General features: G+C 41.4%; 1 protein-coding gene across 1 annotated transcript; it reads right to left on the minus strand.

Annotated features, from left to right (window-relative positions):
* Nucleotides 1–217: 217 nt before the first annotated feature.
* kif1ab (kinesin family member 1Ab) lies at nucleotides 218–20,590 on the minus strand. Its single transcript, XM_030774732.1, has 46 exons — nucleotides 20,485–20,590; nucleotides 19,140–19,213; nucleotides 18,754–18,933; nucleotides 18,464–18,532; nucleotides 18,045–18,223; nucleotides 17,623–17,734; nucleotides 17,305–17,382; nucleotides 17,067–17,132; nucleotides 16,941–16,958; nucleotides 16,756–16,834; nucleotides 16,465–16,543; nucleotides 16,057–16,199; nucleotides 14,775–14,977; nucleotides 14,394–14,473; nucleotides 14,142–14,217; nucleotides 13,905–13,984; nucleotides 13,460–13,650; nucleotides 12,996–13,176; nucleotides 12,695–12,767; nucleotides 12,516–12,609; nucleotides 12,109–12,257; nucleotides 11,736–11,914; nucleotides 11,342–11,479; nucleotides 10,525–10,821; nucleotides 7,308–7,426; nucleotides 7,095–7,180; nucleotides 6,806–6,935; nucleotides 6,427–6,601; nucleotides 6,131–6,221; nucleotides 5,906–6,024; nucleotides 5,728–5,783; nucleotides 5,508–5,616; nucleotides 5,322–5,388; nucleotides 5,018–5,102; nucleotides 4,700–4,805; nucleotides 3,789–3,903; nucleotides 3,484–3,617; nucleotides 3,242–3,303; nucleotides 2,877–3,022; nucleotides 2,506–2,685; nucleotides 2,122–2,193; nucleotides 1,575–1,693; nucleotides 1,286–1,399; nucleotides 902–1,094; nucleotides 465–583; nucleotides 218–339 (listed from the first exon to the last, which is right to left on the minus strand). Exons 1-46 carry the CDS (start codon nucleotides 20,588–20,590, stop codon nucleotides 297–299), a joined length of 5,364 nt encoding a protein of 1,787 aa, XP_030630592.1. The 3' UTR covers nucleotides 218–296.
* Nucleotides 20,591–23,679: the final 3,089 nt, after the last annotated feature.

Genomic DNA, 23,679 nt, shown 5'->3' on the forward strand with positions numbered 1-23,679 from the left:
CGGTGTTAGTTAAGGGACAATGAAAAGTGGAGAGGAAGTTTTCTTTTTTAACATAGACTTTGCTGAAACAGGCATGACACACACAGTTAACAAAGACGCTGTGTTGTCTAGCCCTCTGTCTCTGTTTGGTAACAACCAAGCCAATGAAGGGAAGGTTGAACAGGCAAGCAGGTAACAACAGTAAGGGTGTTGGCAAGTATAGGGCACACTCTTCTAACAAACTGTTCCTGTTTTTGTCGTTTTTTTCTTTTTTTTTTCATCAGGATGTCAGTGATGCGAAAGAATCAACGTTCCTGTCACATCCTCATCTGTCCCGATTTTCTCCTAGAGAGTTTTGACCTGCGAGCAGACAGCAGAAATATAGTAGATGCAGATGAGAGGACATAAAACAGTGGGCTTTTTTTCTCACATGCTTATCATTCCATACATAATGACTGAATAGTGTAACGAGAACTAACACCTACCTGATGGTTCCAGCCAGCAGTGGGTTAAAAGCATACAGCCAGTCATGCATCTCTTTGTCATTGCTGGCTTGGAGAAGAATTCCACGATGTTCAGTGCACACCGTAAATGCATTTGGAGTCTAGGAACAAAGCCATCACATACACACAAGTCAACAAATCAGACCATGGTTTACACAGAAATATTACACCATCATAAGCAGCACCAGCGCACACACAGATTTGCCACCGATTTGAATGCATATAATAACTAATGATATGGCAACTACATTGCAGCAAATAAACAGTCCACTGTCTAGTCTTATAAGTTGCAAACCTTTGCATGGGCTTAAGGGTGCGTTAGAATACGACCTGGTTATTGTGTCATTGTGAAAACGAAGGCGTTTCAGACTTTTTAATCTTGCAATGCTGAACGTCAAACAGTGAGAGATCAGCCGTACCCTCAGCAAGGTCTGTTGGTCCTCATTGTACTCCACCTGGGCAGAGGACAGGTTGATGACGGCTCTCTCCACACTGTCCCTCTCACTGCGGTACAGGTAGACATATGGCCGACGGACCACCACGTAGCGTTTCACCCAGCCACTGGTGTGGGGCTCCAGAAAGTGCAGGTAGCCTTTCTTTGACACAATGGGACTGTCATCCAAGCAAAATGAAAAAACAAAGGACATATTTCACTCATTTGTGGTCTATAAAAGTAAAAAAAAAAATGCTAACTGTTTTTAGAATCTAGGTAATTTGACAGAAATATATTGAAAGCTATAATTATTGTAAAGCTATTTTTAACAAGAAAAAAAAAAATCAAATGACCTGGTGTGTATCCTTACCTGACCCGAACCTCTTGAATATTTGGGACAAAGGTGCAGACTCTGGTTTTTCTTTCCTCTGGGCTAAAAGGGTCCAAGTCAGGACTGGAGGCCCCAGAGTTGGGCTCTGAGCCCCTGGACAGTAGAACACAAAAATAGGCAGAAGAAAGAAAGAGAGAGAGAGAGAGAGAGAGAGAAAGAGAGAGAGAGAGAAAGAAAGAGAAAGAGAGAGAGAGAGATTTCCATTTAGTATCAGGTTCTGCGGACACTGGACAAGGCTTTTTTGACAGCAGTTGTTAGCTTTACTGACCTGAGATCCGTGTTGCCATAGTGACCATCCACCAGCGACGGACAGGTGGAGGATGGTGTTAGAGAACTCAGAGCAGAGGACGAACTGTCTCTTAGCAGCGATGCTGACATCTCTGACAGCTGAAACACACACACACACACACACACACACACACACACAAGCACACACACACACACATATGCACACACAAGCAAAAAGATACCACAAGGCCATAAGGTTGATGAACACACATGAAAAAGATGCCTGTAATTCCTCTGCTCATATCATTGTCAAAATCGTCATGCTTACCCTTTACGCAAAAAAGAAAGAGTACAATGGTACTTATGGTGAGGAAGACAAGGCTTGTAGTTTCTCTAGTCTAAATGAAAGGGTGAAAGAGGGTGAGGCAGAAGTTCATAGCGGAAAAAAAAAAATGTGGAAGGCAAGGCTGAGAACCTGTCTGAGTGAATGAGAGAGAGAAAGAGGGAGAGCAGGCATAAAGACTCCTCTATATGAATGAAAAGAATGAGGCAAGGCCTGGGGGGAGAGTGAGTGGGGAAAATCTCACCTTGCTCTCACTGGCACTGCTGCTCACCTGGCTGTACTGCCTGTTGAAGGTGTGCATGAGCAGTCGCAGGCACTGGGGACCAAACACACACACACACACACACACACACACACATACACACACTGAATGAGACAACTGTTTCATCACCCCCTCCAAAGCACAAGAAACTTACGAGCTATTACGGCTAAACACGTAAAACCGTAAACCATATAGTGCCATGAAAGCGTACGATCAGAACACGTTCAGCAGTAGGCCATACCACTTCTTACAAAAACTGAACCTTTGCACCAGTAGTAAAAATGCCTACAGTGAATGTGTACTGTGAGGAAAGTTCATTTATCTATTTAGACAGACTTTCTGAGAAGGGCTTGGGTTGTCGGTCACCTTGGCAGCCAGCTCCCTCTGCCTCTCGCTGGGGCTGGCCAGACTGAGGTTGGCTGTGGGGCTGTGGTGGGATGCCTTTGGTGACTCTATCAGGTCTTTGCCAATAAAAGAGTCCTGACCTAGCAGCAAAGACGCCTCCAGCTTCTCCCTCAGCAGCAGGTAGTGTCTGGTCTTCTCCACCTGTGAAACATCGTCATTAGACACACAGTCTCAAAAGCACACTCACACACCCTGTGCTATCTGCCAACTCTGATAATACATGCACATACATACATACACAAAAGCCAGCACATACACATTCACACAATGTATTATAATAGATGCAAAGGGGGCGCTATTGTAAGAGTAGTACAGCTGCTCCTAGAATTTACCTCTTGTAGAAGGCTTAGTTTCTCCAGCTCCCATTGGTGGTCCAGTATGAGGCTGTCACTGCGGGGCCTCCATCCGGCCAGATTCTCCTCTCCACGAACATACGCCACAGAGGTGTCCAGCACGCGTCTGCGCCTTCTCTGCATGCCTGAGTCATATGTAGACAGGGGAAAGAAAGGGAAGAAAACATGAGAGGAGAGTTAATATCTCTCTGTGAGGTACATATGTTTGCCTTCTTTACCAGATTGTTCTATCGTCAAATTGAATTTGAACATTGGAGAGGTCTCTCTATAATGATAAGTGATTTTTCTGAGAATTAATGTGGTCAAAGTACTAATATGATTTTTTTAATATATATTTTGTCTACCTGGACTTCCGACATCTGCCAAATGGCAAAGGGAAAGTTCATATACTCCTGTCACACGGTTACTACAGAGAAAAAAAAGATAGTTGGTCAGTCAAAATAATGCTTAAAACACAGAGCAGCACTACACATTTAAAATAACACAGTCAAGATAATGCTTTAAACACAGACTAACACTACAAATTGAAAATATCACAGTTAAGACAATGCAACTTCTCTATGTTCATTCTAAAGTGTTGGCTCACCTCTCAGACGGCCTGAGCGCTCCAGTGCTGAAGAGATTACGAATGGAGCGGGACGCAGGCAGCTTAGCATCACGAGAGTAGAAAACCATGCAGAAGTCCTTGGTGATAACCGTTGGCTGGATACAATTCTCCATCTGGAGTGAAAAGTATGTGTGAAAGTGTGCCACCAGAACACGTTAAGCAGTATTCCACTTCTGACGAAAACTGATCCTCACAACCGGAGGTTGAAAAATGCCTACAGTGAGGGTATACTGTGGGGACAGTTTATTTAGTAACACAGACTTTCTGAGAAGAATTTGCTCTACCTCCAGGTATGCAGAGAGGGTGATGTAGATTTTCTCTCCGTATGGAGTGACACGGTTGAGGAGGAGAGAGTTGTGCATGGAGCTATCCCACGCTGCCTCAAAACGGTAAAAGGTCCTGAGAGTCACCACAAGGGTTAATGGATAAGAGAGATGTATTATTTCTCACATCATCACCTATGGTTAGAGCATTCGTTCATTTATGTGTTCATTAAAGGAAAAACATAGCAATCAGAAACATAATACTGCCTCAAACTTTATGTGAAGCATGCAGAAACATATATGCCAGAGTTTCACAATTTGGCAACAAACACTGAAACTGATGATAGTGGTTCATGACATATAACAATACCTTTGTCTTTAAACTGGAAGCAGAATCTATTCATACAAATTGAAAGAACCAGCAAGATCATAACAAAGAAATATACCTGTGGTCAATACCCAGTGAAACGCTGAAAGTAACCAACAAAAACAGGTTTCAGTGTTAGTAAGTTAAGTATTAATTGGTTAACGTTTAGGCAGAGTTGTGAATTTTGACTTTTTTGTTCACTATTAAAATTGGGGGAAAATAGGCGTGTTAACCTCAGGTTAACCCAAGAGTTAATAAATAGTTAATGTCGGTTGTATTTATTAACTTTTAGATTAATACTATTTAGAGAATGAGTATTACCAAAATAACAAATGATTATGCAAAAAAAAAAAGGACAAATATTCCACACACTGGTAATTATGATAGGAGAACACAAAATGTTAGCAGTCAGTAAAAGAACGTAAGTGAATTTCAAGCATAAACAGAATTTTGGCAGGGATTTTTACACAATGGTCGGCTGAATGCAAGTTAGGCGATTGTAAACACACAGACTGCCTTTGTAACAAGTGCAACATTAGTGGACAGAGGAGTGTTGGAGGCCTACCTGTCATCATAAGAGGGTCGGATGTAACCCGCAGACAGGATGTTGAGGGACAGGATGTTGGGGTCAATGATGGTCTCGTCTCCTTCGGGTGTGTTACGGATACGCCCTGAGGGAAAGCAAGAGCCAGGCAAAGTCATTTCAAGGCTATTGTCCTCCACCGCTGTACCAACAATACTGCTGAGTTCAGAGACTCTGAATTCAGTTATTCTGAACAAACAACGACTAAACATAACTACTGGAGACAGAGTTACACCTGAGAGGATATCAAAATTTATCAATATGTAGTTAGTGAATTATATTTGGAACCTCTGCACTTACCAATAACAAGCTCCTTAACCTCCTTCCACTCAATATCATTGCCAGTCTCATGAGCTATTGTCACTGTGATTCTCCTTTGGATGCCCTACAGTGGTATCACAACACACATCAGACGTCGCTACTCCTACTTTAAAGCAAGCAGTTTCAATCAATGTCAGAAACCAACAAGTTATTCAAACAATTTACAAATCATAGAGTCCAGGGGTAAAAAAAAAAAAAGAGCTAAACGGCTCTAACGAATCATTTAACCCTCGCAATTCTGCTTAACTACTTCCCCCATGGTTTTAAATGGAAAGGAGCTTACTTGATGCAGTAAGAAGGTTCCCTGACATGGCATTCCACCTCGGTGATCAACCACAGCTGGGATGTAACTGGAGTGAAAATAATGACACAATAAATGCGTCATTATCATATTATTGTGAACAACATCATGAGGCATTTAGCTCAGGAATGATCAAAGTGAAGCACTGCACTTTGTTTAAATACTCACTCTCCATTAGCTTCAAGCTCACAGATCTCAAAGAAGGCCATGAGGTCATATTTGCAGTGACAGGGGCCAGCAGTGGAGCGGGTCAGTGTGCTTAGCTTTGTGGCAGGCACTATGGGAGTGAAAGTGAGCAGTGGTGTCCAATTTATTTGTCACTCAAAATTGACAGAACACATGGAATAACTACTGAGCCTATTTTGTGAGTGTTTCTTTTTTTTTTTACCTGGTTTTGATAACGGCATAACTCTGGGGAATTGCCTTCTTGTAGGGCGTAAAGGACTGAAAAACAGAAGGTGCATAAAATGGATTTAGAAACAAAAACGAAAAAAAAAAGGTTTAGGGTAATTTAAATAAGAAATGTGAGGAAAATGTGAACTCAAATAAACGTGATATCACTCCACCTGATTAGGTCTTTACAGAGAGGAGGGAAGGGTTGCTTCTGGTAATGGCCGAACACCTCAAAAACAATGGGCTGGCTTTTGATGTACTCCACAAAAGACTTGGTGACTTCCACAGTGATCTTCATAAAAAACAAAACAAAAAAAAACCCCAATGTTACATAAAGTTCTGCATAAAAATCTGGAACATTAATGGTTTAGTTTGAATGGGGTGTTGTCTGTGCTCACATTCTGTACATGGTAAAAGCCCAAAGGAGGTCCTCTGCCTGTGTTCTTCAGGGGTTCTGTGGAGAAAGCCTCATCATGGCGGTGAATGAAGCTGTAAAGGGACAAGCAGGTTCAGTTTCAGTACAAATTCAAGTCCAAATGGCCTCATTGAGCATTGTGTGGGTGTATCAGATGTAGCTTTAATAGTTTTTTGATCTCTCATGGACAGATCATTGTGTTTTATCAGTCCTTCTTACAGAAAGCATTGAATGGATTGGGAGTCAATTGTGAGTTAACTGTATTTTCATTGCACTCACTTGAACTGGCAGAAGATGTCTGCATACTCAGCAGAGATGCTGGAGGCTTGAAGCACTGTCACCCGGAAAGTGAAAACGCTGCCGATCCTCAGATGCTGCAGGGCCTTCTCCTGAGCTACCTCCAGAGGGCACTCTAGATTACCCTTCAGAGGACTGCTGGGAACTTCAGGGGTAGCTGTGAGGAAGAGCACAACAGGACTTACGGTATCATACTAATCCACCTCTCTTTTGGCATCAACTTGCCCCCATCTAAATTTCTTGCTAAGTCATTTTTATGCAGCTTTTTGTATTTATGGGTGGTGGAAATATAGGTCGAAACATTATATCAGGCCATAAAAAAATATACATATATCAGTCCACATTTGTATATTACCAGCACAGGTGTTGTTGTTGACCTCGTCTGCTGAAAGAGACATATCTGAGTTTTGTCCCTCTCCCTCTACGATACGTAACTCCTCTTGAGATGTGTTTGAGTGTGACATTCCACCGGAGCATGACTCTGTTTGGAACTGCCCAAAGAGACACGTTTTTGAGAAATTCCATTACTTTTTCTTCACAAGTACTTTATTCATTTTTTGTCTTTCAATCAAATTGGTCTGCAGGATCCAATCCGCTGGGTTTTTTTGTTTGTTTGTTTTTTTAGCTGAATCAGTAAATTCACTGCATACCTTCTCAAACTGCTGGTCCTCAAAAGAAATCTTGGCTGTTCCCGACTGTCTCACACCAGACCCATAGTCAGGTGCCTCCTCATCAGCTAAAAGAAAGAAAAACACAAATTTGAACGACCACAACAGTGAAAGCTCAGTGGGCTACAATGTGCTACTCAGATTCTCATTGGCTGACCTAGGGGGGGGGCAATATCAGTGTCCAGGGAAACCTACCTGAAATGGCCTGCACTGCCACTCTTAGGAAGCCTTTCACCTCCCCCTTCTCACTCACAATGGCTACACGGTGCACAAGTGGCACGGGGTAGAGGAGGTTACTGAGATACACAAAAGCCCTGTGAAAGGAGATGACACCAGGGTGGAAGGAGGGGTGTGAACAAGAGGACAGAGGACATTTGGAGGAACAGAGAGGGTGGTGTAGAAAGAGCAGAGAGGGAGAGGAGAGGAGAGGAGAGGAGAGGAGAGGAGAGGAGAGGAGAGGAGAGGAGAGGAGAGGAGAGGAGAGGAGAAGAAAAGAAGAAGAAGAAGAGCACAGTGAGTGAGGCACTGAGAGCAAAAGATGAACGTTTACATCAGTTTTCATGAAGATCAATGCAGCCACACTGCCACTGGACAACACAATACTGAGACACACAAAAAAAGCAACCAAACAAGGAAATGCTCCAGCGAAAGCCAAAAGGTGCCTTTTACGTCTGCCGCACGTTTCTGAAAATTCTCTGTTAGCCCCCATTCTCTAAAATAAGGTTCAGAGGATCTGGCTGACTGGAGCCCTTAGCACATTCATGTTCAACTCATACAAAATATGTAACACAGCTAGAGATGTGCCAAGGCGTTTGTCAAGCATCAGTAACTGGCTACATTAGTCCTTTTAAAAAACATTTAAGATGTGCTATTGGCTCCAGTAAATCTGAGCCAAATAGTAGTAAGTCTGGGGTGTTTTGACAGTGTCAGGGGTTGGTGAAGGGTTTCAAGATGCATGCATTCTGAGGAGATCTAAACCACAACATACTGTTCGCTTACCAGGCACAGCCTGTGTGCCCTCAACGCCTACCTCAGCACAAATGCAAGGTAAAACTGAAAAATTTAAGTGCTATCAAATACATGTCAAAATTTTTAGACTTGTGAAAAAATATGTACTTGTTTGGTACAGATAATAAATTCCAAAAATTTCATTTCAAGTTGCAGCAAACAATTCAAATTTCATGGGGAAAATGGATAGGTAATTAAACTAAAATTATGGGCTTTGAATATCTGAGATAGAAACAGCGTGTAAAAGTCAAACTCAAGCAAGGATTAGACAGTTTTGTGTGCATTATAGCTTTTGTAAATGTATGTATTTCTAATATTAATTTCTAATATTCCAATATTTACTTTAATATTAAAGTTTTAAGGAATGTAATACATTTCTCAGCATATGCACACTTGGTGTACTTTACAAATTAATTTACATTCATTTACTTCTATATCTCCCTGTAACACTAACATGTTTAGGCAACACTTCCCTTTTCCAGCAGAGACTAAATGGAAGTTTCTGTGATTCAACAATTGGTGGGGAGGCCAGAGGAGAGGAGCTTACAACAAGATTGGTGAGGCGCAAAGACAGCATGCTCAGATAACAAAAAAATCATAGAAATGAAACTCCAAATTTTGGCTTAAAGGACCAAAAGTAAACTCGAAAACAACAAAATTGAAATAACATCAACATACATGAGTTTTGACCCCATAACTTAAAGTGAACTCAAAGTCAACACACGTCACAGGTCTCTGTATGATGCATGTGTGCAGGTAAGTGTGAGTGTGAAAGCCAATCAAAAAACTGCGGTATAAATTTGAGCTCTGGCATGCCTGGTTGAGACTGCTGTAGTCGAAACCAGCTCTTTCATCATGAGATCCATAGTCTTCAAGCACAACAAATAATTGGGTGAAATGGTATATCACATAACTGCAGTGACAGAACGCAGTTGATACTATCGCTGGAGAATAATATTCAATTAAGGGAAAGTTCACTTTTCTGACATTAAAGAAAATGAACTGTCAAAACTTGAATGACAAAATAAATCAAAACAAATCCAGGATGTTAAAATATTGTGCACTTAAGAACACTCACCAGAAAGGTATGGGTATTTTGTTTATACTTATAAAGTTCATTAAGTGTTCATTAAGCCATTAAGCTTTTTAAGGCACATAAAATAGAGTGATTAAATGTTACATCATTTCCTTTCTTTCAAACTATTTTTTCCACTACTCTTTGTCAGTCAGCTCAGTATTCTTATAACAATGTGTAATACATATACCATAATTTTCTTTTACTGCATATTCATTTAGATGAATCTCTAGAATGACAGTGTTTGCTTTTAAGAGATCCAGAGGAAGTAATGCAATGAGAAAGACTTACAGTGCTAACAAAAAGTGCACATAAAGCAAAACAAAATTCAGTAAAAGAAGGATTTGTGAAGATAACACCAGAGTTGGGGTGAATTCTCGAACAGATTAATAAATACCAATTCTAATAGAGAATTGGAATCTGAATTAAATCTGGAAATAATGAATAGAAAAAAATTAAATGTGGAGGAAACAGAGTTGGAATTACAGGAAGCTGAACTGTGAATTTCATTGTGTTGTGTAAATACAACATTTCTGAGTGCAGTTAAGCTGATTTTGAATGTCTGGGTGGAATTTTAGAAAGGTGCTATGCAAATTTAGCTTTGAAAACAGTTTGAAAAAAGCAACTGTTAAAATAAGAACTACATAATTCACATCAACTGTTTTTGCAGAGCAATATGAGCAAATGAACACTGCATGAGACTATTTAATCTTTATTTGATGGTCTTTGATTATTTTAATGTAATTTACATGTTCACTAACGCTTCTCTTGGATTGGGAATCTCATTGTTTCCTGTAATTTCAATTTAATCCTCAGAAACAATGTCAATTCTAACAGCAATTAGACTCCAAGAATTGAACTGCAATTATCCATCGATTAACACTTTATTCAGAATTAACCCCAGTCCTGGATGGCACTCAACTTGTACTTCAAGTATAATGATCTGAGATATCCCATTGTAAAACAGGAAGATAAGGTAAAGTCACTATAATTCAGTCCACTGCATAAAAAAGGCTCCACTGTATTGACAATATGGCACAACAAAGAGAGAACAAAAGCTTAAACCTCTATGGGCTCAAGGTTTCTCCATCCAGATATGTGACTCATGGTGCCCACTCAGGGAATATATTTCTGCTTGTTCTGAGGTGCTCTGAAATTTTCTTGATTGCTTTCAAAAACAATTTCCATTTCAAGAGGACACTGAAGGGGTTCAGTGACAGAACCTACATGTGGAGCAGACCCCATTATTCTGACCCACCCCCCAACTCACAATTCTCAGTGTGAAAGAGCTAGTTTCCTCTGGCAGCATGCTCCTGAAACCTCACCAACCTTCCCACTAAACTGAACAGAGGCCAGCGGTCGTAAAAGGGGTCCTGGCCTTCGTTGGTGCCTGGGCAGTGCTCCCTCACACCATCCTCCTCCTCCTCTCTCCCAATCTCTGAGCCCAGGCCGTCCATAAAGATCTCATCGTCCAGGTCCTCCAATTCCTCCAACTCCTCCACCTCCACCTTCCCATAATGCCGCTCATCTGCGAGCTCGGTTATCTCAGACTCGGAATCGGAGAGGGTGGGGGAGGGGGTGGGGTCACTCATGCGCTCGCTCATGCATGTGTTGAGAATGGGGGCGCTGGTGCAGCCGGAGACATGAACTGGGTTAATTCAACACCACCACTGTCTCACAGAACACACTCGCGCGCACGCACACACACACACACACACTCTGGCATTAACTAATGCACACACACACACATACAGCCACACAGGTATTGCTGTATCCCAGCCTTGTACATCTCCTGACTTGCACCAAGGCTTGTATGATGCCTATAGTGCATTTGGTCAACCACGTCTTGAGGTTTTCAAAATTTTAAATGTCTGAATAAGACAAGTAGGGCAGGGTTGTTTGCAGCAAAAAATGCACTTTGCAGTTCATGAAATGTCAAAGAGGTGACCAGTGGCTCAATTGTTGATTTCCCTACCCCCCCCAAGAGTCACATATAGCTAACCAAAATGTGATCACTACCAGGGTAAACACGCTGGAAGCCATGCCACCTATTCCTTCATTATTCCACATTAGCTCAGCTTCCATTTCATCTGCCAGTGAAACATACATGTGGACGTACACACACTTGGGCATTCACAGTGCTCACCTGCCCACCAGACGGAACCAGGGGAAGCGGTCATAGAAGGGGTCGCCACCGGTCAATGTGTGGTCACAGTCTTCAGCTGCGCTACTGGGCACCTCTGCTGCACGGTCGTACATCTCTCTCATTAAATCCAGCCTCTGCCTGCAAGAAGGATGGTCAAGAATGAGAAAGAACTATAGGAACCACGCACCTGATTACTAATGCAGGAATCTCCTGAAGCTCTCTTTATTTTGATTGCTTGCTGACTTCAAAATGTAGATCAGTGATTCATCAAATGACAATCAGTTAGGATCAGTTCAAAACGGACAAACATAAAAGGAAATGTTACAGATCCAGGAGAATGGCAGAACCTGTAAAGAGAAAGCAGATGGGGTGTGTTAATTCACCCAGACTGTACCTCAGTTTCTCCAGAGTCCAGTAATGCGTGGCTCCATTCTTCTGGTCCTGAACTTCTACAGCAACAATCGTGCGAGGGAAAGGCCTCTTGTCACGGTCTTTAGCCACACTGGGGGGCAGGAGATCAGGGGGCAGTGGAGAATAGAGTGTGTCTGTCAGAAGCACAAACTGGAACTGGACCTGAAAAACGAGAGAAATAGAGATTTTCAGCATTGCTTGACCGATACTGAGAGAAGGCTGTATTAACCACACTATTTCGCATAATAACTGACAACATTAAAGCCTAATATAAAACTATATCAAATGTCTAAAATTAAGAAAGCAACAACCATTCATTATTTCATCAGGAACAAAACAATTCAGGTTAAATTCACCTTCTTCTTCAGCTCCACACTGATAGCATTGGCCTCCTTAAGGAAGATGGCATTGCCCCAGAGTAAGTCTCTCAGGGACGTAAACTGGTAGAAGCGCCATTTGCGGAAAGCCCACAGTGCCAGCTCAGTCTCTCTTTTGGTCCATGGCACTTGAAGAGCCATAGAAAAACAATTAGCCATGAGGGCTTGTATTCATTGAATTCATCATCCTTAATGGATTCATTGGAGTGTCTTAAGGATTTGGAAATAAATTGCTCAACAGACAACAGCTCAGCAGTCAACCTATACAGCCAAATGTGCTGCCTTTTAAATACTGGCACAAAGTCACAAGCAACACAAGTGCTGGTGATGGTGAATCACAAACCAACACTGCCCTCTAATGTCAAAGAAATGCTGAGTCCTCTCACCTTCCTCCTCTGGTTCCTCCTCTTCCTCTGTGGTCTCTGGATAATAGCGTGAGTCGACTTGCTTTTGAAGGGCCTCCAACCTGCTCTCATAATCCTTTGAATGAAGAGCACTTAGTCATTCACAGGTTCTGTGCAAATTCCTTTACTTGGATTATCCATTAAGTGCTAGCCTTGCTTACCAATCTCTGTTGTTCCAGGAGGTTACTGGCCTCCTCTCTCTCTTTACGGTATTGGTCCTCAAGCTCCTGCAACCTACAGAAACAGAAAAGGAATTGCTGTTATTAGCTGGCAAAGGATATGTCATCATTTGAATAACTATATATTAACTCATTTTGATTTCATGATGAAATTTGAAGCTAGTGGATCTATGGAAGCCCTAAGAACTTATTGGAGACCAGAGCTTTTCTGATAGCCCCATGATGAAATGGCAACAGAGAATTGATCATAAATCAGCAGTTAAGAGTAATGACATAGCCCTACCTCTGCTCCATTTCCTGTTTCATATCAATGCCTTGTTTCTCCAACAGTTCTCTCTGGGCAAAGGCCCAGTCAACAGGCTCCATAGGTGTCTCAGCACATGGGGTTCGCTCACGTTCCTGACGGGCCTGCTCTGGGTCATTAAATCGGAACACATGGCTCTTCCCCATGATGATCCGGTTCCCTGTTGTGAGCATTGTGGAAACACTGTTAGACTCTCAGAAGCCTCCTGAAACCACCAGTCAGCTGTTTTAGCACCTGTCTACACATCCTGCTGATCCTTAAGTATTAAACTGCAGTTCTGCGTTACAGTGCAAATGGATAAAAAAAAAAAAAAATCACACAGTAAACTGCTTTACTAAACACTCACATTTCTACCGCAAGGACACCTGGGATAAGTAGCAAAAGACTCACTAGAACACATACAGGATGTGAAGAAATACTATATATCTGTAAAGCACACCAACCTGATCTCAGAACAATAGGTTCTGTCACTCTCTTGCCATTGACGTAAGTCTCAGCTCCCTCACAAGGCTCCAGTACCACCACTCCCTCTCCTGAGGCGTTACTGCTACTGCTGAATATACAGTGTTCGTCCTTGATGAAGTGACCACTGAGAACAATGTCTTGCCGACTGCTGGCATCTTCACGGCCAACCCTGCAGAGAGCACAAATGTGTGGGTGACACACTGAATAGGCTAATGTGCTCAGCTAAAAGACAAATCACAGAGGGGAATGGCACTTTACTGAAATGAAAATGACTTGGTAGTTAGGAAAATGGGTAGTCGGAATAATTTTATGTTCAGCTGTCTGTAACAGACAGCTTGGAATTCAGCCCTGAATAACCAAGCAAAATGAAAGCGAATGATGAAAAATCTTAAAAGGACCCTTCAGAATAATAAGTTTTCTTACTTTGTAATTCCGTCTTTGATGTAGTATAGCAGGCACTCAGACATAAGAGGATCCTCATTGAGGTTAACAAGGTGAGGGGTCTGAAAAAGAGTTTTTTGTTACTGGTCACTAGCTTCACTTCTGCTGGACATGTAACACCCATTACATTCTAAAGGTTGGAATTTGCTAGAAAAATATCCAGTAAAACTAGAATTCTTATAAGGATTTTCGATTTCATTGGCAAATACAGTTACTTACTTTCTTTGGTGAAAAGACTCCAACTGTGCCTCCATCTTCCCTCATGGCTACACCCATCTCAGCCAACAATGCCTCCCTGAATAGACAAGGCCCATGATTAAAGATAGCAACTGAAAAATACCTCTCTTTCATTACAGATGTAGACTACAGTTTCTACAGTCTAAGACATAGTATTTTTTCCATATATGCGTATGGAGAAATGTGTAAAGTAGGACTGTTGTGATAACTGGAGTTTTATTATGAGTATCCTACCTTTCCATCCTAATAGCTTCTGTGCGTCGAAGCTTCTCTTCCCAGGTCTCATTGAGCTCAGCAATGATTTTCTCAGTTTCCTGTTAGTGATAAAAAATGCCACATGACAGAGAAAAAGTGCATTTGGCTTTGCTTCAGTCTATTCCAACTGTGAAACCAATCCATCATCCAATCATTCAGCTAAAAGCCATCCACTCCAACCTCAAATATATCCATCCATGCATCCATGTATCCATCCATCTATCTATCCACCCATTCATCCATCCACCCAAGCATCCATGTATCCATCCATCCATCCATCCATCCACCCAGTCATCCATCCATCTATCTATCCATCCATCCATCCATCCATCCATCCATCCATCCATTCATCGCACTCACCTTAAGTCTCTCAATAGCCTCCTCACTGCCAGGACTGAACATGATACGATCATGCAGACTGCTAATGGAGCCAGCCCGACTGGAGAGGGCAGAGAGGGAGGGCGAAGGACTCATCCCTGTCATGGCATTGGTCACTGTGGAGAAATGACCCCTTTGATTGACAGCCTGGAGATTATTCACATTACTCTTGTAATTGGATAAGTCTGCCAAAGGAAGTTTCATAAAAAGAAAGGGAACAGTGGGCAGGAAAGTTATGGGAGGAAAATGGGGTGAGAGAAACGGAAAGCCGCCGGTATAGGGAGAAGGGAAAGGGAGAGGGAGTAGAAAGTATGAGAAAAGAGAACAGAGGCTCAAAACCAATTAAAGAGGCTGAAAGAAACTGCAAGTAGCAGAATGAGCAACATAAATCTGTGGGTCATTCAATTTTATAAAGCAATGACTAGGCATATTCCCCTCTCATATAAAGAAGACTAATAACAAAAACTCACTTAAAAGGATCTTCAGTTAAAAAAAAAAAAAAAAACACTGATTGTACAGCATGCCTAAAATTCATCTTTGTGTAATCACCATGGAGAACATAAGGGTGAACTATTCAAATGACAAAAGTACTCATTGCTAAGCATCACTAGTACTTTTGCCTGCTCCAGAATTAACAGATAGCTGCACACAGAGCATGCTCAATGCCCAAAGCCAGCTATACAAGCCCAGCCCTTGCTCCTCTGCCCAGGGGCGAACCGAAAGCTAAGACATCTGCCAGCCACTAGAGCACCTCTGAACCACCACAGCTTAAGCACAAGCAGTGAGACTGCTGTTCGATGTGAACTCTAGTACTATTTCAAATTGAGGAGCAGGCTGGCTTTGGTGCTTCAGAGGCTAAAGTGTTGGGTCTCGCTAAGCTGCAAAGCAATTGGACTGTGCCAAAATACACACATTTGAGACCAGGCATCCCAGAGCCAGGACCCCGATATGCTGGGAAAAAGAAAAAGAAGGATTCTTAAAATACATTTGCAGAGTTAACGTTGACCCTCAGTTGCGGACCTCTTGTCTTCTTATAATGAATCTTCTGTCAAATATAATCAGCGTTAATGTTAATGAACCCCACCCTGTCATAGACACATCAATATCCTTTTGAAGGACTAATGTTGGGTGTGGTGGTACATGCATATCCATATATTAGAGTGGAAGCGTGTTTCTGCAAAGTCTAGTTTGAATGTATTCATGTGTGCTCTTGTATTTTCTGAGCTCTTGTATTTCCAGTAAATAACAGGTCACAGCAACTCACTCTCGATAATGTCTCCAAGACCTTGTGCATAGAGCAGGTCTTTCAGTCGAGCCACCTCCTCCTTGAGCTCCCTCACCAACCGGTTGTTGGGGTCCTCATTGATGACGGCATTGCAGCGGATCTGTTTGGCGCGATCAGCATATCTAGGGAGGAACAGCATGTTACGTTAGCACATAAAAGAGATGAGAACAGTCTGAGCTGAGACCAAAGACCTATCCTTATGGGTCTATATTTCACGTTAATATCATGAAAGCACAGGAATCGCAGCAATTTGAATCCAACCGCTCATCAGATAAAACATGGATCAGGATACCCATATTGCAGATATCCACAAGCAGGTTATCATGACTGAATGACTACAGGAATTTAGGTTTGATGTGAAAGTGAGTTTTTGGAATGGTGTCTTACCTAAGAGTGCTCAGAGTCTCATCGTAGTTTATATCAGCAGGACTGAGGGCTGCCACCATGGCAGTGCGTGAGTTCCCTCCTGATCAATAATAAATCATTCAGATTAAGTGATGCTATAACAAGGTATGATTCCGTTATGAATTTCTGAAACCTACATTAGTTACAGATCTTATAAAATAATGATCAGACTGTTCGGGCTAATGGATCGTATTGGATAATTTTATGTTCTTAGGCAAGTGTGAAGACTGTGGTGCAATGTTAGTTGAGAGCTGTATCATGTGATCCCCATACCAAGGTTCTCTCTAAGTAGCCAAGTCAGAACAGAGTCTCTGTAAGGAATAAAGCTCTCTGCTTTCTTCTTCTTTTTGTTCTGTCAAATGAAAAAAAAAGCCAACACATCAATATTGGATGTTTCAACTTGCAGCCCTTTAAGATTTTCTCATCAGTAGAAGAGGAGACTGATGCTCTGTCCGTACCTTGTTTGGCGCAGAGTCCTAAACAGAAATGAAATGGAGCAGCCATTTAGTAATTGGTTTCCTAAAACAACTCTCTACCAAAACTGATGTCACTTATCAATTATCATGAAAGGGAAGTATTCTCACCATCTCAGCCAAAGCGGAGATGACTTTGCCCAGTGTGGTCAAAGATTTATTTATATTTGCTCCTTCCTGTTAAAAATAAGGAAAAGTGAGACAAATGTAAATCTGGCGCAGTGACAGTGACCAGCTCCAAGTATTTCACTGGTGAAGTATATGCAGGCAGGGAGAGAACTTCAGAGAGCTTTTTGGAAAATTACCAAATGTGGAAAAACACCTCAGCTGTGCAGTAAATAGCACCCACCTTCAGCCTGGTGCCTTTAGCTCCAGTGGAATCAGCTCTCTCACTTCCTGCCAAGTCTACCAGACTGATTTTGCTGACCTGTTACCACACAGAATTGTTGAATCACAAGAAATGAACACACATCGTCAAGGACCCACTCTCTCTCTCTCTCTTTTTTTTTTTTTTACTGGATGGATTTTTGGAGTGTTATACCTTATTTTATTTTTGAGCATCATGTCAGTTTAGCTCTCCTAATATGATTGGGATATAAATAACTGCTGTGTTTCCACAGCACTTCGCTGAATGACTCACAATGTGATCTAGAGAATAATATTGTACCTTTTCAGATGTGTTCTCTGTTTCACTATCATGATGTTTCTGTGTGAAGATAATGTTGAAGACTGCGTGGGAGCGGCTACTAGTCTCGTTCATGTTGGTGGCAGCCACAGTCCTATGGTACAAGAGAAGTGTCAGAACAGACAAGGAATTACTGACAAAGACAATGATCTGTCCTCTCACAGAACCAAGCTACCAGGTTAGATTAGAAATGCCGAGCAGTTGTGGTTGCAGCAGAAAGCGCATCTTGAGGTCACTCCAGTCTGATGTCTTGTTATAAATCTGACATGATTTGAATTGAATCCGTTAAGCAAGAACTTCTAAGATTTTAAGGACCACATCATCCAAGAAACATCACACATCACCCCATATGAATAGATCAAGAATACATTATTCACTATGTTTCAGCAGTTCTGTCCACTTGCCTGGCTTTGTTGCCAGAATCCATCAGATCCTGAATGTCATTGTAGGAGGTGACGGCTAGTTTGGACAGGTCCTCCACATATGGTCCCATTAGGGGATGCTCTCGCACGCGAAGGTTGCCTTTGTTTTTGGGGTTCAGTAGATCACGTACACGCTCACAGTAGATCTCCATGTAGCTTACCTAACAAAAACCAAGACAGAAGATGACAGAAAACCAAAAAAAAGCCTGAGACACAACCTGTTCTTGAAAGGACATCATACTGTTGACTTATACCCACTTTTTCCAACAAGTATAGTGAAGAGCTTAAGTGAATACATTACAGCATCAAAGGTAAAAATGAAGTTTTAATCTCATTTATTCTTATCTGTGTATCTATATAGGTCCATGAGTTGCCTAACAACTGATGAAGGATGTTCTTACCTCCACTGAATATGACATGCTGTTATCATTATTGCTGTCGTTTATCTTGGTAAAGAGGTCTTCGCAAAGCTTTTAGAGAAAAACAGATTCTCAGTTATGAATTTAATAGATGAACAGTAACCATTTATGTCATGCCATCCATCTAAAGAGGGTCTCTGGGATTGCTTTTGCATTACAGTAAAACTGTACAGGTCCAATCGTTTAGGTCCAGTTATAGAGGAACAGTGGTAATTTGTGCTAAATTATGCAAAATTATGCTGAACCACAGAGTTATCAGGGATGATAAGTACCAGTGGGATTATGCCCTGCTGGTCTTTTTCCTGCTTGCCCATCATTGTGTAAGACTTTCCAGCCCCAGTCTGACCGTAGGCAAAGATACAGACGTTGTATCCTTCAAATGCATGAAGGAGCATCTCCTCGCCAATGTCTTTGTACACTTGCTTCTGACATGCATAATTTACATCCTCCGGCTGTCCAGTGAGGGGAGAAAAGAGGAAACAAATGAATTTATTTCATTTCATTTACTTAATTCAAGATTCATTTGCATATATTAATGACAGCTGTGTTTTGCAAATAGCAAAGAGGAATACAAAAGACTTAGTATAGAAGTCTCTCCTAGAACAACGCAGAAGAGGCATGAGATAATTCAGGACGAATGAGGCCTAAAGCGACTTACCGACGTGTGCGACCAGTAGGAGTAGTCAAAATTGAAGCTCTTGTTATCTTTTGGCTGCTTGGGGTTTATGATTGCTGAAATGTAAGAAGCACAATGAGTAACTTGGGTGGTCAGTCGAACTGCAGGCAGCCATAACAGCAGAATCATTTACAAAGACAAATGACTGAGGAATGGGGCAACTGAAAAAAGTAATGGTCAGTTATGACTTTGTGTGAACCCACTAGCTTCATTACCATATCAGAATAACAGGGATAACATAAGCCGTCAAAGGACAGAAAACATAAACTCTAAACTCAGAAATTTCTCATTTGGTCACACTGCTTTGAGTAAAGCAAAAATGCATGATGGTCAAATCTGAGTCATCCCTCAGGGAGCAGGAATGAAGTGGCGAGGCATTCTCTCAATCGGCCTATTTACACAAAGCAGTGAAGTGTGTTACACATTGCTCACTGAATCGGCTGTCAGCGTTCTCACTTACAGTTCATGTTCAGTTTGCATTAATTAATCTGGTTTAGCTGCTGAATGCTCTGAAAAATGTTTTTGAAACTGCAGGTGGGTATCATATCTTTATTTTAACAGAACCTTTCAAGAAAAGTAATTCAAATTCATCTTTAGAAATGTTTTTCTTTTTCCTTCCACCAACATCCATACTTTTAATGGTTCAGCACAGCACAGACAGGAGTCTCGATAATCATTGCTGTTTGACATAAATCATTGGTATTTTCTGGAACCATTTGTCATACTCTACATTTCATCTGCTACATGTCTGGGTTTTTTTTTTTTTTTAGCCAATTTTATGTACTGAAAAACTGACGCATTCATCAAGATGCTCCCAGAGTTATTTTGACTTTGCAGCTTGGAACCAAATTTGTTTAATTTACTCTAATTGAGCATTTCATTTCAGTTGCCTTTTTGCACTGAATAGACCTAGTCTTTTTGTCTTATCAGCAGCACTGCTCCCCAAACATACATTTTTACATAGCTATGAACAAGCCGGTTCTGTCAAAACCAGTTTAGATCTTAAAAATTTGATTGTATCCCTTGCCAACAACCATTATGACTTCCATCTCATATTGAAATCTGTAACCCTGGAAAGTTGACTCAGATATTACCCATGAGTGCTGACAGGAGAGTCTAGAAGTTGGTATTTCATATAGCACCATTCATTATTAACGCAGGACACTTAGAAGACTGGAAAGCATCTTACACTCAAAAGCCTTTAAAGAATGCCCCCCTCGACCCCCCCAACCCCACCCCCACGCCCAGAGATATGCTCATCACTCAATATTCCTCACACTCTACTCTACACCAAACCTCATATTTTTGCTGCAAAAATTGTACTCACTGGTGGTGTTTCCTGACATCTGAATGATGCACTTGCTCTCTTTTCCGATTTCTCGGGAGTTGAAGGGACGAACCCTCACAGCCACCTTCACAGAAGCCCCCGCCATGGTGCCCTGTGCTGCTACACAGAAACTCTGTCAGGAATGGGTGGACAGTTGGCCACCTAAAGGTGAGATGAGAAAAACAATAAATGTAGTACAGAAATGTCACGTCCCATGTTACATTTTTGATGTAAACTACAAACATAGCTATGTCCAAAGTGATTGAATCATGTTAACACCTTGTATCTGTTCTCACAAGGAATAAATAAAACAGAAAAATCACTGGTACACTAGTACATGAAATTCATGGTCTGGAGGATACATATAATTAAACAGCTAATTCTAATTGACATGCTTGTGAGATTGATTAATTAATAAAGTAATGGGGCCGACTAAAGTACTGACCATGATGCACCAGGTCCAGAATACTGACTCATCCATTTAGCAGATTAATTTACGTAATTGTAAACTGGCTTGTTTTGGCAGAACTTATGTTCAGTGTGTATGCAATGCTCTAACAGCTTCACAAACTGGAAAAACACGGCCCATTTCACAAAATATGTCTTCTGGGATGTCTTAAATATGTAATATGTAAGAAAAATTAATACTTGTGTTTTTACTGTGACACACAGCAGGGGAGACTATGCCTTTTCTGCTATTTTGTCTACAGTGAGCCAAAATAGCGGGAAGAAAATGCAATCCATAGTCTAATTCAATAAAGCAGAATGCAGACTGTGAGGATAAGCAAATACTTTTAAGATCCACATGAAAAACAGGTATTCATTGAACTATACGTACACATTTAAAACCTATTCTAGGTTTTAATGTCCACAAGCCAAGCAGCACTTTAATCTGGCAAGACATAAAGCAAACCAATTTTGCAGATATGTTCTGGCACTCCTCAACAACAGATTTATGCAATGCTTTGCAACTTGTCGCGAACTTTGAAGTAATGGAACAAATGTCCTTACAGGAAACTGGATGCTGGTTTTCCAATGCCTCCATACAACACATACAGATAAAGAAATGGACCGTCTGTGCCCTATGATAGAGACTGGGTATCATCCATCATCACTGTTCCTCAACAAGCATGAGGTCTTGTTCATTGTAAGAATACTTACCATGAACTAGCTATGGTTTTATAACATATGTTCAGGGTGTGATGACAGTGCAGGTAGAGAGAGGTAGAGAGAATAAATTCTAAGTGTGGGTTTAACCTGGAAATGAATATGTATAAATAAAAAGATAGTATTAACCTGTTATGTGAACTAAAAGTGAGAGACTCTAAAACGTATGTTTCTGTGTGAAACAAGGTATGTTTTTCCACCCCTCTGCCAACAGCGCATGACTAACCCCATCAACAGACGTTTCATCGAAGCCTCTCAATAGACAGATGAGAGCCATCTGGATTTATTCGCAACTGCTAGTGATGCTTTGGAGTCAATTTTTTTTAATTAAACAGTACCACATCCCTCATGTCCCCTCTACGATGTGCATAAAAACAAAAGGATCACATAATGAAAACCGACGCAGTCGTACCAACCAGCTGACACGATCTTAGACGTTTCAAACGTCTTTGCATTTTATTTAAATGAAGTGAAAATTAACGTTCAAAATATTTGTTGTATGCTGATATGTTTAGTTAAATTGCAGACAGCTGACCTGCTCCTTAGCGTCAGTTAAACCAATACCTAACTTTGAACAGGGCCCCATAATTAACACACACATTGACACCAGCATGCAGAGATTTTTTTTAGAATCGTAACGTGAGATTTTCAGTTGTTTCTGTGGTTAAGTTCAACTAAGCATGCGGTATCTTGAATGTAGATTCTGACTTATTCCACTTATAAACACGAAAATGGCTGCTCATGGGAGCGTAGGACCACAGCCTCATAACTCGGTCAGCCACTCGCTCTCGTCCGCGATGCCATGCACTGTAAGTGCGTCAGATCTTCCAACGTGGCATCACGAATGAGCCTGTAATTTGTCGAGGCGTGAATATACCGATAAGTAAGGTCTACAAAATGACGAGGAGGCGGTCGGTATCTGTACAAAATTACTTGATACTTTAATTAAATCGTAGTAGCGTCACTGCTCGTATTGTGCGCTGCAACAGTAAAATCTTAAACGTGACGCGTCTGTTACTATGCGAATGTAGCATCCATTGTCCAGCGCCAAGGTACATTTTCCTTTAGTGATGCATTTACATAAAATGCTATTCATTTTGTCTCGGATAAAGGACCAAGTGTAACATCGAAACATACTAGACACGAAGGCAGCTGATTACATGAATAACTAGAGATGGGAACTGTAGGTAGGAAAATTCACATGACATTTATAGCTGAATGTCACAGCGATTTTGATTACCTGTATTATAAGTTCATCTATGTACAGTTGCTTTCATCACGATTTCTAATGTAAATACTGGCCCCACCATTTTAGAGCTAATGTAATGTCTAATAGCTAAGCCTCACCCTCTCACAAACAGGACACTCTGTTTCCATCATTATAACTGTTAAAATAAGCTTAGTGTGGTATAACCATGCCTGTCTTCATATGTCAAGCAATAATCACAATACAAGAAATGTTCTCTGTCTTGTGCTAATAAAAACTGGTATTTGCTGTGTTAGACCATTGCAGTATCATCAGCACCACACAGACATTTTAGTGCTGAATGCTTGATAATAATATTTTCATCATAAATTGTGTAGAGCAAACGTCATTGACAGTGCCCTCATCAAAATTTTGTTTACTGCTAAAGATGTCAACAGACCAAGTGTGGCCTTTCAGACAGGGACACAACAGAACAGAGCACCACCCAGTCTCCTCATTCAGCCCCACTGACTCTTGGTCATGAAACGCATCAATAAAACATCATTTTTAATGTCACAAATCAGGAACTGAGTCTATCTCACCTGCCCTATTGCTTGGTGTCAATATCCCGACAGAGCGTCGACAGTGGTTTGTTAGTCCATCAAGGTTGCTTCTAGTGTCATCTGTTCTCTTCCGAGCCTAACACACTTGTTTTTTTTTACTGCCTCTCCCTAGCTCAGCACATCAATGCAGGAGAAGCCCCCACCCCCTCGGTAAGACAGGCCGGATGGAGTTGCAGGGCCTGGTACGCAGTGGTGCGTCAGGGCAGGGTACTAGAGAGG

This window comes from Chanos chanos, chromosome 5, assembly GCF_902362185.1.
Source record: "Chanos chanos chromosome 5, fChaCha1.1, whole genome shotgun sequence".
Lineage (NCBI taxonomy): Eukaryota > Metazoa > Chordata > Actinopteri > Gonorynchiformes > Chanidae > Chanos > Chanos chanos.

What these genes read in the sequence shown, in the direction of transcription:
- kif1ab (XM_030774732.1), bottom strand. Translation starts at nt 20,590, where the DNA reads ATGGCGGGGGCTTCTGTGAAGGTGGCTGTGAGGGTTCGTCCCTTCAAC. An exon ending in TGGTTCCGTCTGGTGGGCAG is followed by an intron (nt 10,822 to 11,341) that starts GTGAGCACTGTG and finishes CGGCTGCACCAG; the next exon opens with CGCCCCCATTCTCAACACAT. An exon ending in CCCTCTCTGCATACCTGGAG is followed by an intron (nt 3,618 to 3,788) that starts GTAGAGCAAATT and finishes TTTTCACTCCAG; the next exon opens with ATGGAGAATTGTATCCAGCC.